The 22,621-nt window shown below is 42.1% G+C and overlaps 2 protein-coding genes across 2 annotated transcripts in view; both read right to left on the bottom strand.

Moving 5' to 3' along the window:
* Positions 1-16,292, bottom strand: part of LOC125287127 (PH and SEC7 domain-containing protein 1-like) — a 96,507-nt gene extending 80,215 nt beyond the window's left edge. The window contains exon 1 of the mRNA XM_048232660.1: positions 15,954-16,292. The gene's annotated coding sequence lies outside the window, so the exon portion shown is untranslated. The remainder of the gene's footprint in view (positions 1-15,953) is intronic.
* Positions 16,293-18,185: 1,893 nt separating this feature from the next.
* LOC125287163 (barrier-to-autointegration factor-like) lies at positions 18,186-19,284 on the bottom strand. The gene is made up of 2 exons (XM_048232725.1): positions 19,183-19,284; positions 18,186-18,903 (listed from the first exon to the last, which is right to left on the bottom strand). Exon 2 carries the CDS (start codon positions 18,838-18,840, stop codon positions 18,568-18,570), a length of 273 nt encoding a protein of 90 aa, XP_048088682.1. The 5' UTR covers positions 18,841-18,903; positions 19,183-19,284; the 3' UTR covers positions 18,186-18,567.
* Between the last annotated feature and the right edge of the window lie 3,337 nt (positions 19,285-22,621).

The raw sequence follows: 22,621 nt of genomic DNA, 5'->3' as shown, positions 1-22,621 counted from the left end.
CTACTGAAAATGTAAGGTTCATTTAGTAAATGTTATTTTGAAGTGTTAAAAACATCGTTGTTTTAGAATTTCTGAACAAAAGTGGTGATAATTGGGGGTGTTACGATAGTTAGGTTAGCTAACCTACTCGTGCCTAATAGCCTTGGCCATTTCATTCAAACTAAAACTTTACATCCATAACGAAATCTCAGACAGACTTATTGTTGAATATGATATTACTACCATTCCAGATATTCCACACAATGGTAAAGTTAGTTATTGGAAAAGTTAACATTAACAGCTAGCTAAGCGAAGCTAAGCGTTATTTATGTTAGCTCGCAAGCTAGCAAACGTTAGCTGATTCTAACATGACGGTTAACAAACGGTTTTGGTTAACATTAATGCTAAAAACAGTATTTTCCTAATTAATTCCAGTTTTCAATTGGCATACAAAAGTACTGTAGTTCTTACCTTGGATATGATGACGGCAGAGTTTGTACAGCTTGCAGTCAGATGCATGACAGAAAAGTGACGGTTGAAGGAGTTCGTTGAAAAGTCAGTCAGGGGTGGGGGATGGGTATGCTGTGTGTGCGCATGCGCTTATCGAGAGGTAAAACAAGAAATCGTGGAAATTATTAGGCCTGCATATTTTAGTTACATTAAAATGACTACCAAACTGATTTTGTAGAAGTGTCAAAACATAGTAGCCAAGTGGACTATTACTACTATTCTGATTATTAACATTATTGGTTCTCATATAGTTTGACGTCAATTTCATTTGAAGCCTTGTTCCTTAATTAAATCAACATTGGTTTATCAGTCACCCACGTTTTATAGACAAGTTACAACATGATTGATCCATTGTTACGTTGGCCCACAAGGAAGCTTGTAATGTTAAAATAGTATGAAATTATAGATGCTCAACTTTAACAAGTTTAATAAGCCTTTCTTATGTGTTATGGTTTGTAGCATATAGTATGTATTTATTTTCAATATAGGCTATTGATTGAATTGTTGTTTATTATTGCTATTCTTCTTAATGTAGGCCTACTTCAAATTGTTTAGGCTACTGTTAAATTTAACTTTGTATTGTTGTTATGTGGCAACTCCAGCTGAACCAAATTCGTTTTGGCAGACAGCATTGGGGAAAAGGGGAAAGCAGATAATTTAAAATGTGGACTTTATTCCTCCAACAGATCTCATGCATATTATACATAAAAAGTAGGCTAGACCTACAGCCTATAGCAACTATAAAATCTCAAAGATATTGAAATTGAACCATAACCAAAATAATTAGGTAAGCAGGCTAGCCTTGACCTGAAAAAGGTAGTCTTTACACTGTAAATAGTCTATTTTTGAATGTCCCAAAAATAGATAGAAATCAAACGGCAAATAGCCTATCAGTGATGTTTTATGGTACGTTTTGGGCGTAGGGCATGCGTGACTTAATTAGGCAGATCTTGGGCCTAGGCTAATATGATAGTCTAAGCCTATCCAAGGGTGGAGACCGACCCAAAGATATCCAGAAATGGTGTGTGTGACTTGTGATTTGGGTATGCATACCCCTGATATCTCATTGGCATATCAGGAGTCAAAATAAATCAATATTTTCACTGATTCTTAAAAGCTCAGGATATGATCAAAGATGCTCCTGATATGCTGCATGTCATAAAAAATATCCGATCAGTATATCCCCTGATTCAGAGCCTTTACTATTCAGTGTTTCCCCTACAATGTATTTAACAGCGGCGCAGCGCCGCCGCCGGATTTTCAGCGCCGCTGCAACATAATATCACTAGATTCACTTAACACACTGTAAAAGCACAATGGCCAACGTCATCTCGAAATTGTTTTCTGAAAGTCTTGAGTAAGTTAAGTGCATCAAATCCGCACTTAGCCTCTCATTATTCAGGACATATATGCGGCATGATGTGTCAGGTGATTACAAGCCCAAAGACAAGTCTGCAGCCCATATGGCTAGCCTACGTTCTGAACACGGTTACATTGTTTAGCTATCCGACTGATGGGGTCTTGCTCCGCCACAGTGTAGCCTATGGTGTCATCGTTCACTTGTAGGTTACACAATAAATAGCCTACTTATAGGCCTGGTGACAATAAAAAATGATATTAGTTATACTTCATCACAAAGCTGTTTGTATGCCGTGAATTCGCTTGTAGCCTATGCCATATGTTAAGCTTGAGCAATTCCTCTGATCCAAAGCCTGCTTTGACACATTGACACTAATGTGAAACATGCATCCTCCTCTCCTAGCCTACATCAAATAAAAGAAACCAATTCATGATTACCGAAATGAATTTAACATGGGGGGAAAAAAGTTTGTTGCGATTTAGCCTACTGTTGTGATGCGGTTCTTTCTGCTGATTGGATTTACCCCCCGTGTCGTCAACTCTGAGAACTCTTGCTCCGGCTGACAATTTTATCCAGAGAGCTGATTTCCCAAAGATGAGCCTCCATCAACATTCAACGACAAATTATTAAAACGTAAGTGATGCAATAGAGTAAACCAATGTGCTACAAGGTGTATGGTCTTAACGTTAATTGTAGCCTAGACTTGTAACGTTAGCGTAGGGCTATATGTAATGTTTGCATGGGAAAGCTAGGCGAACACAGTCTAGGCCTGTTTAAACTGTCTGATAGTTAAAGGAAATATGAGCATATGTTGGCATATACGTATAGCCTAAATTCTGTCCACTTAGCTATAATAGGCTATCACAAACAGACCTTTTCTACGTTTACGGCATTAGACAAATAGGAGCCTATATTCTCTTATCAGAAAGACATGTTCTCATAACTTCAGCGTTCTCTTGATGGTGAGACGAACGGTCGCACTTCAATCAAGTAGCCTAGGCCTTTTTCGAGTTAATTGTGAGTGAGTTGTATGGTAACTGTGGGAGTGATGTAGTGAGTATTTACTTTTTTATACGTGGGTTTGTTGTTTTGGGACTGAGAATTAGACTACAAGGAGAGCATCTGGCTACATGCATGCGTGTCAGCATTAATGGCCCCCCCACAATTCAATTCAATGCCCAGAAAAATTCTGCTAGCAGATTGGGTGTGGCCTTTGCCATTAAGACAAATTTAAATAAATTGTAAATAATCTTTTAATTATTAATGGTCATTAAATGGTTGTGCCATTTAATTTTTCTTCTATCATTTTTAACCAATAATGTAAAAGAAAGCTGAAAATGTCCACAAAAGAAACACGAAGGTATGATATAAAATTTTTAAAAAAAAAAGCGCAACAACCCCCCAAGTAATAGCACCGCTGCTGGAAAAATTTCTAGGGGAAACACTGCTATTGGTTCTGTCCCCATCCACCATCAGTGCCGTGTGCGTGCATTAGTGGTCGCTGTTATAAGACTTTTAACAGCTGTTTACTATGATAAAATCTGTCAAAAATAAAAATATTTAACAGGCTACAGAAGTCACAAAATAACAGCTTTTTTGTAGTTTAATTTGCCTCCACCACGCTGAAAAAGCTCTGGTATTTTGACACAATAATGTCAGCATGCTAAGGGTGAACCCAGCTCAAGTATTGACAGGAGTCTACCGTCAGTCTGTAGTTCACTGCTTTCATTTCCCTTTTCTGTGTGCGGTGCGACAAAAGGAGGCGGGTTTGGCCATTGTCAGGCATCTTTTACAAGTAGGCCTATTTGTCCAGTTCCTTTCTTTTGGCTGCATAGCATGGCAGTTATTAGCAGACATTTCACTACTTCTGAATTTAACTATGTGCCGTGCTTGAGGTCTGATTCTGTGAAAGTGCATGGAGTGTATGGTCAGTAAAAGTGCCTAATGATGAGTGGTGACATCAAGAGGACAGTCCAGGTTGCTGTTCTCTCGTCCCCTCCAACTCCCAGGGGGGCCACCTTCCCTGGCCAAGCGGATACGGATCTTCCCTTACCATACACTCCTTTCCTGTCAGCACTTTCCAGCTCCACCGGAAGAGAGGAGCGAGATGGTATCGAGTGCACACACACACGCGCACACACACACACACACGCACACACGCACGCACACACACACACGCAGTGATACTGCATGAAAGAACAAAAGGAAGGAAGGACAAGATTGTGTATTGTGTGTGAAAAACTAAAATAATATTTCAATAATGTAAGTACAGTGTGTGTGTGTGTGTGTGTGTGTGTGTGTGTGTGTGTGTGTGTGTGTGTGTGTATTTGTCTGGCATATGCTGTGTGAGTGTGTGAACGTATACTGTATGTGTGTATGTGTGTGCATGTGTGTGAGTGTTGGTGATCTTTCCGCTCAGCAAGCCAGGACACAAAACCACCCAAAAACCTGCTTTTTTTAGACCCCACTGCAGAAGAGTGTCCTAGTCACCCCCAGGCTAGTGACTTTTTCTGGCCACATCTGCACTCAATAGTGCCCTACTGCTCTCTGCTGTTGATCCTTGGTCTGGCCACCCAACCTTCTCATTACTGACTTACATAAGAATTCGCATTCCAAAAATTGCAGGATTCACAACACCATTTTCCATTACACAGAGTTCACGGTCAAAAAAACCTGTTACACAGATCTAGCTGGTGTGTTGTGCTCAGACTTGTTAACGAGGTTGCTGTCAGCAACTGCGTTTGACCAAGCAGAAGAACAAACCCTTTATAAAGGGTGTGTGTTCTCACCAGGTGAAGGGAGCTTAAGTTCTCTCAGCCCCTTGTAGAAGGGGGTCACTTCAGCACTTCAGCCTGGTTGGTGCTCACAGAACAGGACGCAGAAGTCAAAAGAGGAGGCCCAAGGTCTAACTAGAACCAAGGAGCAGGACCGGAGCACACAACGCTTTAAGTGTATTTAAGTATTAGTGGAAACCGACGTTTCGACGCCCATGCGTCTTCTGGGTCTCCTCTTTTATCTCAGCCCCTCTTACTAAGTGGAGAAGGTAGAGCATGCCCACTATATGCACAAACACAGGCAGTGCTGCATGACCGTGTGATGTATTGTTGCACCCAAAAATACACAGACCACACAGAGACTAAAAAGAGAGCGGAGACAGCAGACTGTGATAGGTAGAGAATAAAAGAGAGAATAAAAGAGAGAAAGAATAAAAGAGAGCAAGACAGAGAAACAGAGAGGAAAGAAAGAGAAAGAGACAGAGTGGCAGAGAAGAAAGAGACAGGGAAACCTAGAGGAAAGAGAGAGAGGGAGGGAGGCAGAGAAATAGAGAGGAGAGAGAGGGAAACCTAAAACCTAGAGAAAAGAAAGAGAGAGAGAAGCAGAGATGAGGAGAGAGTGAAAGGATGCCGAGTCCTACATTCCCATCGGCTCCCGAGTGGATTATCAAACGCTCTCACACAAACAGTGCTCTCCTCTGCCAACCCACTGAGCCACCCGCCACAGCTCATCACCGACCTGCACATCAGCATCACCTGCAGACACCACGAGACCGACACACACCACCAGACCACCAGCGACCTGCACATCGACATCATCTGCAGATACCACGAGACCGACACACACCACCAGACCACCAGCGACCTGCACATCAACACCACACACCACACCATGAGAAGACCTCAACACACACCACCAGACCACCATCACCATTACTCTCTCTCTCTCTCAATTTCAATTAAATTGAGCTTTATTGGCATGACAAAAAAATACAATTTGTACATGTACGTAGTACTCTCTCTCTCTCTCCCTTTCCCTCTCCCCCCATCTTTGTCTCTCTCTGTCTCTCTTTCCCCATCTCCATTTCCATCTGGTTAACACGTTGTATTTATGAAGATGTATGTGGGGGTCTAACCGGATGTTGGCACTGTTGTAAATGCATCATGACTCAGTGGTATGAAAAATGATTCAAGAAATGGGTGTTAAAGCTCTCCCTCTCTCCCTCTCTCTCATATCTACTGTATTCCTCTCCTCTCTCAACCTCAGTTCACCATCTCCCTCTCTCTCCCTCTTATCTATTCCTCTCGCCTCTCCCTTCACTCACCACATCTAGCTCATATTTATTCCTCCTCTCTCTACCTCCGTTCAACATCTCTCTCTCTCTCTCTCTCTCATATCTATTCCTCTCCTTACTCCTCCAAGTCACCAATCTCTCTCTTCACCTTGTTCTCCTTGTGTTTTGTTTGTGCTCTACCTTCACCCCCATTTGACACTCTGATTGTTTTACTTCTCTCCTCCTCACTCACCTCCTCTCCTCAGCTCTTTGATTTACAAATCCCACGTGACTCACTCGTCCTGTGATTCCCGTCTGTCTCTTCCCTCTCTACTCCCTCCACCCCACTACAGCATGTCCAGCAATAGTCCAGCTTGACTCTCTCTCTCTCTCTCTCTCTCTCTCTCTCTCTCTCTCTCTCTCTCTCTCTCTCTCTCTCTCTCTCTCTCTCTCTCTCTCTCTCTCTCTCTCTCTCTCTCTCTCTCTCTCTCTCTCTCTCTCTCTCTCTCACACACACACACACTCTAACTGCTGCCTCAATTCGCCTACAGCAGTCCACACTAGCAGGCTCCACCCCTGAGGAACTTATTCCCACCAATCAGATCACTTGTTCACCCCCAGACCACACCAACTACTGTGTTGTGGTATATAAGAGAGGGCCAATGCAGCAGCGGTGTGTGTGTGTGTGTGTGCACATGTTAGTGAGCAGTCAGCACTTTAAGCACTGCAGGGAGAGGTTACACGGGGGTACACTGTACTCAGTTACCAGCACTAAGTTGCACTAAGCACTACCTGCCTCTGTGTGTGTGTGTGTGTTAATTTCTATATATATATGTCTTGCATGCCAGTATGAGGTGTTGGTATAAGTAAAAATCAATATGTCTGTGTGTGTGTGTGTGTGAGAGAGAGAGAGTGTGAGAGAGAGTGTATGAATGCGCCTCTAACGTTTTTTTCTGTAAACGTGTTTTTACGTTTATTCTGATCTTCACTTGCTGATTTCAATAAAATCACAGTGCATTTCTCTATCATCTCTCCTCTTGTAGGTCAATACTGTTTGCACAGTGATTTGATATACTGTATTGAGCTAACTCCTGTAGTGGCATGCTAAGTTAGTATAAGTGTTAGTATAATTTGTATTTCAGTATATTTAGCATATTCTTTATCTTCTACTGTCCTTACTGCTTAGTTGTGTTTTTATATTATATACTTTAATTACTCTTTCTGCTGTTAAAGAATGTGTGTGTGTTGTATGTATGCTGCTGCTGAGACCTTGAATTTCCCCTGGGGATCAATAAAGTATCTATCTATCTAAGTTGGACAGATGCTAATGCTAATGCTACATTTGCTATGCAGTTTGCCCAGATGGGAGCATCTGCTGCATGAAGTACTGATGGAATAGGAGAGAAGCACCTCGCTGAGAGAGAGAGAAACACAGGTGTGTAGAGACAGGGACATTGGAGAGATGGGAGGAGAGAAAGATAGATTTGAGTTAAAAGACAAGAAAGAAAGAAAAAAAACAGAAAGAAAGAAATTAACCAGTGATGATAAAAAGGCAGAGTGAAAGAGAAAGAGACAGGTTTGAAGTTTAACACAAAACAGTATTTAGGTATCTAAACACAGCAATAGCATCTATGTATTACAGCCTCAAACTAAAAACATACAGACCATACAAACATGGAGGGGAGAGAGAGAGAGAGAGAGAGAGAGAGAGAGAGAGAGAGAGAGAGAGAGAGAGAGAGAGAGCCAGCCAGGGTTATGTGCAGCCAACGGCTACTGCAGAGCCTGTCTGATAGTGTCACTGCGATGGGAGATGGAGCAAATGACCTGAGAGGAGAGAGGGAGAGAGAGTGGAGGCAGAGTTAGGATGTACAGAAGAGATGGAGAGAGAGTGGAGGCAGAGTTAGGATGTACAGAAGAGATGGAGAGGTGGGAGAGGAAGGAGGAAAAGGGAAGCAGTGACAAGAGAAAGACAGAGATGAAGAGAACACAGAGAGAAAAGGAGAGGAAGAAGGGACAGAAAGAGCAAGACAAGACAAAGAACAAGACAAAGACAAGAAGCGCTGAAAGAGAAGAGGGGGATAGATGAAGAGGAGAAAAGATAGTAGAGATGCAGAAAGAGAGAAAGAGGGGGAGGAAGAGGAAGTGCAAATCTGGCACTGCAGCCTCACTGTGAGTTGAGCAGATGGGCTGTTTAGAATCTCACCAGGGTGGAGAGGTCCGCAGAGGCATAGGAGTAAGAACATAGCCCTACACTTGACATACAATATACACTTGAGCATCACTGTATTATGTTTCATGATACAGTTTTGAAAGAAAAGAGAAAAATCTCTGTATTGATTCTTTTTACCTCTGCTGAAGTGGTAAAGTTTGTCTGTTTAGCCTGATTTTCATGAGACTTGGAAACAAGGAGAAGTGTAGCATGAAGAACCTGCTAAATTTTTGAACAGCTTGACTTTCATTTTAACCAACATGGCCAAAGCAAAGGTCTGTGATCTCCAGTGCTTTTACTTAAAGCAACACCAAAGACTTTTTGTACCTTGAAATAATGCTTTCAAAATCATTTCAGTTGTTCATCAACTTCTAACAGGGTGAATGGCACTTCTGCATTTGCTTCGCAGCCCTCTATCGGCTATAACCGCGCTATGTAAGTTTCCCAGATCTGGTAGCGGATCTGTAGTTTGATGGAATGCGACATAAGGAACTACAAATCTGACTTGCTTCTGATGTCGCAATACATCGTACTTTCATAAAATCATGCAACATACTCTACCTTGTCTGTGGACATTGTTATTTGCAAAGCCAGTGCTAGATAAACAAATAGCGTGCGTGCGACAGAGGAAAAGTGCTTTGGTGTTGCTTTAACAGATCATATATTGCAATATTGTAAATCAACCTCTCCATCATGATATGGATTCCATCACCAAACTCTTCCCACATCCTCATGTATAGGAAAATGATGGGCATTGGGACTCATCATCACAAAGTTTATGACCAACTGTGCAATACATTTGAGGTTCCTCTCACCAAAACAAGCGATCACCACTGTGGCATTGCAGTAATGGACATCACTACTATAATATTCAGCTAATACCAATTTATAACACTCTAGATTACTGCTGCCACCACCACCACCCACACTCTCTTCCTTAACCCAAAATGAATCTGCTTTTCCTCCTCATAAAAAACTCCACCAATCTCTCACTGTCTTTCATTGCTCTCTCTTTCTCTAGTGAAGGACATAACAGGGGGGCCTGTGACTAATGTCTGCACTACTATTCCCTCTCTCTCAGGTCACCCATCAGAAGACATTAAAGAAATGCACTAAAACACAAGATCACACACGGACAGTCTCACACAGATGCACACACACGCACACACATGCTCCTTTGCAAGAACACACACACACACACACAGAGATAAGAGTGCATACACACACACAGACACAGACACACACACACACACCCTTCTGCACCCTTTTCAAGAACACGTTCATACACACAAAGATAAGAGTGCACACACACACACACACACACACACACACACACACACACACACACACACACACACACACACCTGTCACAACTAAAGAGTGCTTCAAGTCATTCACTTAAGGAAATGAGACCAATTACAGTCATTCACTCACTACTCGCTTTAAAACAAATGGAATTAAAGCTGCCGAGTCAGCCACTCTTGACCCCTAACCAGTTGCAGGCTCTCAATGCTCTAATAACACACAAACACGCTGTTTCACACACACACACACACACACTGTTTCACACCAGCACATAACACTTTAGCAGAGACATTCATTCAGAGCTAACCAGCATAAAGGCAAAAAAGCAAATAAAGTCTAAAATCTTAAATGAACGCTAAATGATGTAGGCTGATTTAGGCTTATTTGGCAACACGTTGCAGTGTTGTCCAGGCTTTTTAACCTGGACGCATTCACAGGAACCTGCAACACAAAACTACATATTGAATTGTCCAAGCACAGAAGAGCAGTGTTTCCCATACAGTGACTTATTTGTGGCGGCCCACATTGACCACCACACAATGATTTTCCAGGTTGTACTAAATTGTGCTTAAATCTGGTTAGCATCATAACCACGCTGTGCTAATTTGTTAAAAACTGTTGTATTCAAGTCAATTCTGCAAACCAACCACCACAAATGGAATTTAATTCTCTGGGAAACACTGAAAGAGGTGTAAAAAAACAAAACTATGTAATGTTGCCTTAATGTGCTATTCATAAATCAATAGAATTCATAAATCCATATAAACACTGTTAGACAATTAGTCCATAAAAGAGACTTTTAGGGTGCAAGTTGCAGCGACTACACAACGCAGGTTACATTGGTGCCAGAAACAGTTCAAGTCTGATCACATGGGTTTGAGGCTTCGCACTGAGGACATGAACATAAAATAAAATGACCCTGATCACTTTTTGACCAAGACAAGACAGTTTCTACATCCTGCTCTGTTTACCTGTGGTTATAGGATTCTTGCATTGTGTGGAACTGACATTCATTCAAGTTTCATTTTTAATGGTTTGTATATATGTGTGTGTGTGTGTGTGTGTGTGTGTAATCAACCCCTACATGAGCTCTTTTGGATAAACAAATGGTCTCTGTCAAACAAATGAGTACAGATATATGACACTTAAGATGTAATGATTATTATTCACCTTGTATTTAATTCCCCGCACACAGCTCTGTCATCCTCAGGATTAGGAGTAAGAGTAGTGGAGGGAGGCTTACAAGAGCCTCACTGGGACACCTAAAGTATTAGGTGACTCATCACAGCAAAACACTAGGAGAGGAGAAGGAGAAGGGAGGGGGGGAGAGAGAAGGAATAGAGGAGAGGAGAGGAAGGGGTGGAAAGGGGGTAAAGGTAGGATAGAAGAGAGGAGAAAGATGTGGAGGAAGAGAGAAATAGAAAGGGGGAGAAGAGAGGAAAGGGATGGAAAGACAGAGAGGAGAGGAGGGGAGAGGAGAGGGGGAAGAGTAGAGGGGGATAGAAGGGAAGGAGAGGAAGAAAGGTATTGTAGGGGAGATGAGAGGAAAAAGAGGGGGAGAGGGAGAGGAGGTGAGTGCGTTTGTGAAGAGGAGAGGAGAAGAGAGGATAGGAGAGGAGAGTGTTTCTGTATCACCACTCATTAGTGACAGCACCACTAGCCAATATATCCTGACACACACACACACACACACACACACACACACACACACACACACAGTCATCAGCATGCGTGATTTTAATTAATCACACTTACAGGGGCCAATCCTGTCCCACTAGGCAGGCAGCTGAGCCCTTATCTGCAGCCATGCCAAGACCACTGGCCAGATTGCGCTAGAGGAGAAAGCCCATTAAGCAGCCAACCATCCAGCTGCTGGACTGGGGTGGCAATGTGGGCCGGAGGTCTGGGCAATAAGGAAAATGACCCGGTGTGGCCATGGAACTTAAAACACACATAAACATGTTCTGTCCGCGTATGGCGGAGTTCACTCTCGCATCCATATCACACACACAAACATGAAGCAGAAAGGGAATATACTGGTATGATAAAAAATCAGGATACACACAATCCAGTGGAAGATTTATGCAGAGGACACACATACACATACACACACGCAGACACACACACACACCACGAGGATTCCGCATATATCTGCATCAGTGCACTCCGATATGAAAATAATAGTAAAATCCTGTGGTTGGCAAGTTGATATAGAGACTAAATACAAACAGTGGAACAGTTCAAAGCTATGGGACTTTAGGGAGGGGGTCTGGATGCACATGCATGCGCGCATGCGCGCACACACACACACACACACACACACAAAACAAGAAGCTTCACAAGACATCAATTATTGTATAACATTTTCATAATGAATCCCAGAGAGAGAGATAGAGACACAGGAGAAGACAAGACAAAAGAAAGGTGAGGGTAGAGGGGCTTAATGCTTTGTTTTCTGTGTGTGTGTGTGTTCATACTGTACATATGCGTGTGTGTGTGTATACATATGTGTGCGTCTGTGTGTACATACAGTTAAGAACAAAATTATTCTACCCCTGGCAAATATTGATTTAATGTTGATTTCCTCTTGACCAATATGTTTGCTCTCACTGAAAATGACACTGCCACTTGTCAAAAGGTTGTAAGACAATGTGGGAGAAACATGGAATCAAAAAATGAAGCGTTTCCATCTTTATTAATATTTTTATGAAAAATGGCATGTCCAAAATTTTTCATACCCCTTTTAAATAATCAATGGAAACATCTATATTTGCATTCACAGCTTTCAAAATGTGTGTGTGTGTGTGTGTGTCGTGTGCATATGTGTGCGTGTGTGTGTGTGTGTGTGTGGGAGACAGAGGGATGAGACAAAAGAGGTTACTCAGGGGGAAGATCATAAAGGGAGGAAAGAGTGGGAAGGAATGAAAGACAGCGGGACCTCGTGGGCGGCAGCTCGTGCACATGAAAGGATCTTTCAAGGCGCTACGCTGATCACAGCGCCTCTAATAGCTGTCAGGGATGGACAGATACATGGCTGGACAGACCAGCCCACCGTCCCAATAATATCACAGATAGAAACATGGCTGGACAGTGGAACTTCTCGACCATCACAGGTAGAAACATGGCGCATAGCTACCATCATGACCATCAGATGGAGAGAATAATGGCTGGACACCGAGTGACCATCACAACTGGTGGAGATGGACACATGGCTGAACATGCACCATCATGGAAACATCACACAGAGACATTCAGATTAAGAGCTCCCAAAAGCATGGCTTCAAACATAACCAGACAACTGTGCTCCCCAAGACATCCAAGCTCATAAAATAACCATGTTCGAACTATATCCGAGATCTTTATCTGAGATGTACAACTGAGATCACTGGATAATAGTTACACCGAAACCCTTTTAAAAGACCCTTCAAAAAACACAATGTTTCATGGGTTTGCGGTTATCTTGACTTTTTGTGACGCTTTGTGACCCAAGGTCTCACTTACGATACAACTTTGTTAACCTTGCAAACACCAAGGGCAGCACAGTGAGCACTGGTGTCATCTGGGAATATATTGGGAGATGCCTTTCTGAAAAAAGCTTTCCTGACATTTTTGGCCGATTAGTCTGTCCTGGATAACAGAGCTACAAAATGCATAGCCTGAATGGGAGTGTTTGTTGAGTTCATCTGACCTACACCTGACCAGACAACATCAGTTGAAGATGATTCCAAACAGCTACCTAAAAAAATGTCTATGTCTAACCCTATGTCTTTCCGCTACAAGCACGCAAAGCTGCACGTCATGAGTGTTCACTCGTCAATCGGAGGCGCCTTTTGCTTTCAACATTAAAGAGCAGTCAGTGGGATTAAAATGTGACACCCTTGCTCTCTCGTATCACTTTAAGGCAGCTCCTAAAGCTTGCATCTACGTAGGCCTACCAGCCATTCAGTTTGCAGAAAAAATGCTCTGAGAGCATCTTTGGATGGCACATCCATACAGAGTCGTTGCCACTTTGCCTCTGGCTGGAGGTAGCATGGTTTTGAGAGCATTGGGCACAGGCCTTTGGCCAGGGTTCAATCTCAGCTTTATGTGTAGCGTGTCCAGCGCGCAATTAAGGTTACATAACACAAGTCAGAGGTAAACAAACTAAAATTTTATTTGCACTTTGTAATTTATTGCTAAGATATCTAAACAGGATGGATCAAACTCACACCCCAAAAGTCAAGACATTTAAATCAGTACGCTTGAAAAAGCAAAAGTTTACAACCATCAAGCAGAGAAGGACGCTAACATGGCTGACCACAGGATAGCATTTGTATTTGAATGACATTGTGATTCATAACCGTGCCATAACCGTAACGGGATAGCATTTGCATTTGGAGGACATTGTTGCGCTAGTGGCCCTGACAGGTCTAGTACTGAATTGGAAAACTGACTTGAAGCATCTAAATGAAACATGTGTTAGGTACTCCTATGGATCCAATCGCTCCTCAAAGCCCTCTAGATGTCTGTTCTCTGTGTGTATGTGTGTGTGTGTTAATTCAAAGCAACATGTGCACACACACACACACACACACACTCCCCTTTGCTGGAGCTGTGTGTTATGTGCTAGATTATATCACTCCACATGTGCGTCAACATCGATGGGAGAATACAACACAGCAGCAGAGAAGGCGGTCAGCAGCAACAAGACAAATTTGTCGGATCACAATTACAGAGGATTAAAGAGCCGTGGGTTCCTGCCAACTGTGCTGTTGGGACAGCAGCCCTATAACTCGGCCTGAGAATCGCATCGATTTCTAAACACTTAGCTCTGAGATATGGCACAGACTACGCAGATTAACTTCACATAAGGCTACAGGTTGGGACAAGGTTTAAATAAGCAGTACAAACACATGTTGGATTGGTGTGTTTGTGTCTGTCTGTCTGTCCGTCCTTGTCCACAGTTCTGTGCTTTTTTTAAAAACTTTATAAGCCTCTTTATGTGAGTCTATATTTATATTTAAGTTAATGTGTCTGTGTGAACCTGCGGGATGTACATTGTGGTACCAGGTAAACATGTTATCTATGCATGTATATTGTGACTGAATACAGATACTCAAGTGTGCATGACATAATCTGTGTCTATGTGTGTGTGTATGTGTGTGTGACTGTGTTTGTGTTTGTGTTTGTGTTTGTGTGTGTGTGTGTGTGTGTGTGTGTGTGTGTGTGTGTGTGTGTGCGCTAAGGGTTGGTTAACTGCATTGCTGCTGTCGGAGTCACACTAAGTATTCCAGGAAAAATGCAGAGCTAAGCAGAACCGCAGGGGCTGACAGTGTGTGTGTGTGTGTGTGTTTGTGTGTGTATATGTGTGTGTGTGTCCACGGCGAGGGTAACATCTCTACCTGTCCCCTCTATGTGTGATGGGTCTGGGGACTGTGGGGTCATAGCTCTCAGCTGCCCTACACTACAATGCACACCTCTACTCGCTCTTTCTCTCTCCCTTCTACTCTTCACCATCTCTTATTTCACTCTCTCCCTCTGACTGCATGTTTTCAGTCTACCTACCACATTTCTCTCCCTCTCCCTCTCTCTCCCAAGGTGTTAGTTTCTGCATTGTGGACAATAATCTCAGAACACTTCTCCAGACATGTATTTCGCTGGAGTGTTGATGATGCAACAGATGAACACCAGTGGAATGAGGCATCTGTCACTATGGCAGCTGCTCTCGCCTTTGTCTTCACTGTCCTTGGCAATGTTCTTGATGGTTGAGAATTGTCATTTGTGCACAGGTGAATCAATGAAACATAAAATAGTTATTGACCTCGGCTACTGTTGGCTAGAGAGGAGATACGAAACCAGTTGTGCTACAGGAACAAATATCTATAGACTATAATTATGGATATGTCAAGTCAACATCATTTTGTAAAAAGCTGGCATATGCCAACAACTCGACACAAAGGCAACTTTAAGTAGCCTACGAATGCTTCAATAGCATTTTAAATTCCAGCAGTGCATTTGCCCATCACTCAGCGACACACATCTCTCAGAAATAGTACTTTGAAAAGACATTCCCAAGCATGCGTAAAATCCATATAGGTGCGTTTAATTAGTTTTTCAAAAGCCGTCATCTTCGAATCTTTTTCAAAAGCCTGTATCTTCGAATCTTCAAAGGTTCAACATGTTCTCTGACAAGTGGGCACTGACATGAATAAAAGGGTATTATATACGTCAATATCCAACAACCGGCTATATTTGCACTTAAGCAATGTAAAGTCATCATAGATTAATATCCGACACTGTCAAACTCCACCGCAGTCATGGAGCAACCCTCGCCAGTGTTAATGACCTCTGCTTGGCGGTGGAGGAGACGGAGGAGACTTTTCAAGGGGCAACAAATGTCCCATCGGAGGAACGACGCAGAACCAACTCCGAGGCTGCATTCGAACGAAGCGTCAAACGCGTTTGCTGTTCTGGTGAATGAAAGACCAGGATTTCCAAGCTTGCCGACAGTGCGGATACATTATGCGGGGAGATGTGCTAGGGTCATGCGGCATATCGCTTACCTCATATTATGAAGCATTTGTTGTCAAGACTGCGCGTGGACTTCACTCTGTCCGCGTGCGCTGTATGCGGGAAGGTTGGCGTGAAACCGGTGACTACTGCAGGCAGTTCACTGCTGGTGTTGTCGCTGCAGTCCGCATACAGATGATCGTCTACACGTCTCTACTCCGACAAGGATAGCCCCAAAAACCGAATAAAGCACTCGGTGCTGTCCAACCGGGGAAATAGTACGGTTCTAAAACGGACAGCGTCTCAGTCCATTTTTCAGTGATTCATTTTTTGGACGGTAGGACGCTGTCTTGCACACTAACTTACAGCACCTAGGACATACACTCACTCGCTCACACATCCACCCTCCCTACTGGTGCGAGCATGCCCAGTCTGGCTACACTTGAAATTGTAATCGTTTGCAGGTGCGATGGCTTATTCAGGTAAAGTCTGAAATCTTTGAACCGGATGGCTTTGAATTCAAATGCACTCCAACGTGCAGTAGCCTAACCTTAAAGACAATTAACATATAACCTGCTTTGTGGCGATGTCCTTGTTTCAGTGAACGGCACGGAATTCAGCTTTTGGTGTTGAGAAAATTAGAGAACAAATTTGTAATACTTTCTATTAATCTAATACAGCCTAGCCTAAGACGTTAATTACCTGTACCGCGGTTAATTATTGGATCTCTGCCAAACTATCATCAGCAAATCAGACAATGTCAAAATGGTTAAAAAACAGCCAGTGATTCTCATAGCCTACATGTTTTAGTACTTGGCACATGACCAGGAGCAAACGGTCCAACGGATCGGACTTCCCGGGGACATGAGAAGCTCAGTAGAGTGATTTTTATTTAAAGCCTAGTATAGAGGGTGATACTGGCGCAGGGGGTTACATAGTCTGCCCCTACTATATACAACATCAAAGGCTGTATCGGTGTCTCTACAAAGGAATTGCACAATTAACTAAGGTGTAGGTCTACTTCTGCCCACCAGACCAAGATGTGATAAAAATCCTATGCATCTTGCTTTTAACACTGCTGCTTCCTCACCATGACCCTGACAGATCACTTTGCATATTTCACTTGTAAATAGGCTAATGTGAACTGGATGGGGCAAAGGCAAGCCTAGACATGGAAAGAGCCTATCAGAGGACGCTGCGGTGGAGAAAAGTTCAACTGTGGAGGAGAGCGCCATCTGGTGGATTATTTTTGAGTGATAGCCCTGTCATGAAATGCTGCATCTTTTTTCTTAACACAACATTAAAAAAACAACTTTTTTGTTTCTCTCGTGTTTGCCACCAAATTATCCTGGTTCCCAATTGTATTGGCCTACTAGTTCGTTAAACATATTGGTCGTCTCAATCAACCCCTGACATAATATGATAGGCTAAGACTGGTTTCCCATAGTCGTTCACTGGATAGAAGAAAAAATATATAGCTTACCACGGTATTACATACGAGTAAAGTACATTTATGAAATTATGTAGCAATTATTCTGCAGGATAATCGTGGAGGACTTGGCGGCATATGGTCGTTTCATCGAAATATTTTTTTTTCCAACCAGAGGGTGGCAACTGCAGCCTGGCGAGCCATACCCAATTTGCTGCCGCTAGGGGCGCGTCTAGATTTCTAGGCTATGGCAACTGGCGAGTTTATCTAACTGGCATTTGGTCTAGACTGACCTATGGAATGACCTGTCACTTATGCCTGAGACAAATTTTTATTTGTAATGCATGCCATTTAACAATCGTCTGACAATAAAACTTGTGGTCATTGCCGGACAAAATTCCAAACGCCTGTCAAGGCGCACGGCCTAAGTCACTTAATAAGTGGCTGTAGGATAATATGAACATGATAAACTCACGCAAAACAATTTCACTGATGGATAAGTCGAGCTCCAGAATGGCTACATTATGTGATCTTTGCCTACATTTAGAGTATATGCCTTCTGTAATTAGGTGATGACGCGAGTGTTCATTACAATCCATTACATAGTAACCTGACTTCATTAGATTACCGTTCGCTTCCTATTTGCATTAGTCCTGGGACCTTAAATTTCCCCCTGGGATCAATAAAGTATCTATCTAGTCTAGTACGCATGCAATGCCAGTGTGAATTTAATTGATCACTCTTGATACATTAGCCTACCTCTAGCGCAAACTCACCTGTTTGACTCAAAGCTGGACAACTGGCTTGGGCGTCCATTTGGTCATTCCTCAAAATGAAGGGCAGGGAGAAAAACCAGTAGACTACGTGTGCTCTGTTTAATACCAGGATAAACATTAAATATTAACTCTGGATAATATATGCAATGCATTAATTTATTCAACAAGACACCTGAAAGTTTATTTTTGAAATGTATTTGCCCCTGTTGATAACTTTACATAGCTATTCCATAAAAGCTAAGCTAAGAACCATGAACTTACTGTTTATTACACATTTGTTCCCAGATGTATGCCATGAAGCAACTGCACCCCACATATATATGTATTTAAAAACAAAAAGGCATTTGAACTTTAGCCAAATTTAACAAATAAACTCAATAAAATGAGGGCTATTAAAACAGCAGACTACATATTAATTTGTTAAGGGGCGAAGAGAATAGCAGCGTGTTAACGGACACTCTTCTACAAGTTGTTGTCGCTCCATTCCCGCATGGCCTTGTAGCAGTCTCCCTGCTGCTTGGCGTTGGCTCCGCTCTCATCTCTCAGCCAGCCCTGGAACTGGTTACGGTTCTCGTTCACGGTTAGGTACTTGCCGAGGACGTCGGTGGCCTTGTGGTAGCCTTGGGTCTGCAGCTGGCCGCCACGCACGGGTCCTATCCCAGGAACAGCGGTGACGGGCTTGCCCTTCATCGACTCGGAGCAGAATGACTGATGCTTCTTTGAGGTGGAAGACATCGTTGCGTATTTTGCTATATTTTTTAATATAGATGGGTTGGACAAGAGTCGTTCAGACGCAATCTGTGGGCATACAATATCCATCCATCCATCAGTAAGGCCTGCCTACCTACCCCAATCCAACATAGGCTAGCAAACTAATTCAGTCAGGCAAAACTTAATGTTATCAGATTTACGCTTAGTTGTCTTGGTAATGCCAGTTGTAAACTTCTGAACTTAGCCTATACATGTAGGCACAAGTAACTATACAGTATTGTACTACAGTACAGTAGCCTATTGTATATTGTAGGCATTATGTAGGCCTTAGCTTCCCTCCTGGGTTAAAGTAAATCACATACTTACCTATAAGATGCCCAGGTTGCGAGAGAGGAAGATGCTGGTGACGCACGTCGTTTTTATAGTGCAGAGAAGCGCACGAAGGGATAGGGAAAATAACAGCCTCTCATCCATGGGTGTCCTAGTTGGTGGAGATTCCCCCTTTTTAAAATAATTGTAAGATAACACCAAGAACATTAAACAACGCCACATAAAACGCCACACAAGGTATAGATTATGCATCTGTCTTTTTTGATAGGTAGATTTCTTATAAAACGAAAAACGTTCATTATAAAACGAATTAACAAAGCTATATCTTCTACTGACAACTGATATGACTATGTCAACTGACTTTTCATTAGTTTCACTGTTTGCCAAGGGGCTCATTATGACTATGACTAATTGACTATGTCCATGAATATAAGCCATATAGATGGTTGCTATCGAATAGGTAGGCCTAAACATCAACGTCAAGCACAAGAAAGGTTTTTTTTTTTATTATGTGTCTTTATGAAAATGCATATTAAGAACTGGAGGAATTATCACGAACACCTGGCAACCCTCAATTAAGTTTCGGTTACGTTTCTCAGTTTCTGAGCATCTCAGCATAATGAAAAAAAACTGAAACCCACCCGGATGAGATAAGGATAAGGATGAGACTTCTTCCTATACCGCTTTCCAACTCTGGGACGCCACTATTACACTATCGACATATTTAGGCGTAGTTTATCGGACAAACCATAGACTGTATAGCCTAGGGACAAACCAATGATGTACAGTAGGCCTACGTTCAAAATGACTTGCAGCCAGGTTATGCTGTTAAATTCAGACCTATAATTTAGTTTAAAGATAACACACTTTCAAAATACATTGAGCATAATCCAAAATACAAGTAAGCTATTTACTAATTAGCCTAATTTGTTTTATGTGGAGGACAATGGGTGCCTCTCGTATGCGAAACTTATGAGGGGAAATCATGAAGTTATCTTTCATTTCTCTTCCTACTGATTCTGGAAATGAAAACGGAAATAGTTTGCCAGTGTCGACTGATCCGAAATGATCATGTAGATGTGACATAACTTCCGAATATTGATGATAACCAGCAGGAGGCGACACAATTGCTACTGTAGGTGAGGACAACTGTAATGTGTCAAAAACTCTGTACAAAAACTGTATTGAAATGCTAGGATGTATTTTCTGAAGTTTGCAAAGAATTTTACATTCTCAAATGTACAAACAATAACATCTCGGAACCTCAATAGGATCTATTAAGCATTTGTTAAGACAGACATGTCAAAGTCAAGGCCCGCGGGCCGGAATGAATTATCTACAGCCCCCGGGATAATATTTGATTAGTATCTGCTGTTTTGAGCATCAATACTCCATTCCCCACAATGCAACGGTAGCCCACGAACACACTGCGGCGCCGCAAGTGGGCCTCGGCTTCATTATTCATCAGTATTCAGTCAGGGCAGATGTCAACTTTCAGCTACCCCCTTCCCCAGTGTTGTGCCTGAACGCGTTCATTGAACGAAAGTCACTCGTTCATATGTATTTTGAGCGAACGTGAACTGAACGTACTGTATTAGGCTACTACTGCCTGATGAACGTGTGAACTCGTTCATTCTGGTGTCTGTGAACGGCACGCTCTTCAGTTTAACTTCGTTGAATAGGGTGCCAGATTTCTACAGAGCCTTCCACGCGAAAACCCGGCTAAAACACACCGTAAAAAGGCCTTAATATGGCAGCATGCAGGTCACCATTTGTCAAACTATGGGCCGCGGTCCGCAATGTGGACAATGGTCTGCAGAGTGAAATTATTCCAGGCCCATCGTCTGATAATTTGCTGCGCAATTGGTCAAGGAGCCGCGGAAACAAGAAACAAAGAAAAACATTTCTGCAATTAGTAGGACATACTTGTTAATTTGGTGTCATCAAACATAGAGGCATATAATTAAGTCGTGATATGAGCGTTTATTCAATGCATGCGTGTGCACGTTAGCAAAGCTAAGCTTCAACCTATTGGAAGGCTAATTATGAAACGACATTTAATAGAACGACGTGGATTTATGCAACTTCCATAAAAAACAGAGCACAGACTATATAAAACACTGTTTGGTATTAAGTATTAAAGTCAGCCAAAAGCTATTAATTAGTCTTAGTAAAAGATAGTTAAAGATCTCCAGATCAGTGATTTACGCATGATCTGATCCGCCAATTACCATTCACAAAAGCTGGTATTGTGTCTCCTGAATCCTTACATTCAGTCACTCAAATTAAATGTAATTAAATAACATATAAATATTCTATCAGTGTATGATGCTTGCATGAGGGAAACATCCCAAAACAACGGCACCCATATAACTGCTGTTGTTTTGAGAAGTATCTCATGCAAGCATCATGCAACAATGCAAAAACAATGAAACTATTGTAGGCCTAATTATATTTTACATTAGTAAAGCAGTACTCTGATGTGCATGTTTTCACAAACTTTTGTGAACAATCTTAGCACTTTAAACACTGTTTTGAAGTGCATGTATAGCAATATAGTATAAAAATAAAAATAATTGTGATATCATTATGATAATTTAATGGAGGGTGGGAGGAGGGGGTGGGTTCATGTAGGTGGGCACTATGACCCCAAAGTATGCCTTGACTGGGCCTCAGGTCAAAGAAGTTTGAGAAAGGCTGATGTAGACGACAAAGCAGCAAGGAGGCATCATATGATCATGACAAGGTCGGTGAGGATGGGGAAAAATCGTACATTTGTGCAAACTTTGCCCGCACTTCAGTCACAGTCATTTAATCATTAAATAAAATACAGTACACGTCTTGGTTCAATAGGTTACGTGCAGTTATTTTAATATGTTTTAATAAACATTGAACCAGTCAGGCCCTCGGCTTGTAGCAAATTTGTTTTTTTTGGCCCTCTAATGTATTTGACTTTGACATCCCTGTGTTAAGAGAAACTGTGTAGCAGAAAAGAGTTTAGGACTTTTCCATGGAAAATTTACTTTTTGTCACATCCATAACGCCAGTGAAATGCCTTGGCATTTGTATGATGTGAATGATAATTCATTTTTTGTGTATTTTTCTCATTTATGTTCTTCAGCCAAAATTAGCAAATGCTCAAATTTCATGTAATCATTCACATCATACCATACCATCACATTTTATTGGTGTTATGGATGTTACAAAAAATATAAATTTCCATGGAATTGCCCTTTAATAGATAAATAATAAATAGGCCTACATGTAGATAATAGATAATGTTATCGGAGTCAACATGCAAACGCTCTTGGATAGTCTGTGCCCCAATGCAGATTTGTTGGGTGCGGCCCAAAATTAAGTAGTGTGCCCATCTGACCGAATGTTTGACCCCTTAGCTGAGTTTGGCTCTGAGGTTTCATAATTTCTGTACCAACAGAACCTAGCTCTCATATTTGGGATAGAAGGGTTTGAAACG

This window comes from Alosa alosa, chromosome 22, assembly GCF_017589495.1.
Source record: "Alosa alosa isolate M-15738 ecotype Scorff River chromosome 22, AALO_Geno_1.1, whole genome shotgun sequence".
NCBI classification, from domain to species: Eukaryota; Metazoa; Chordata; class Actinopteri; order Clupeiformes; family Clupeidae; genus Alosa; species Alosa alosa.
Note: the sequence above shows the minus strand (reverse complement) of the source record. Positions and strands in the feature narration are given on the sequence as shown.

What these genes read in the sequence shown, in the direction of transcription:
- LOC125287163 (XM_048232725.1), bottom strand. Translation starts at nt 18,840, where the DNA reads ATGTCTTCCACCTCAAAGAAGCATCAGTCATTCTGCTCCGAGTCGATG.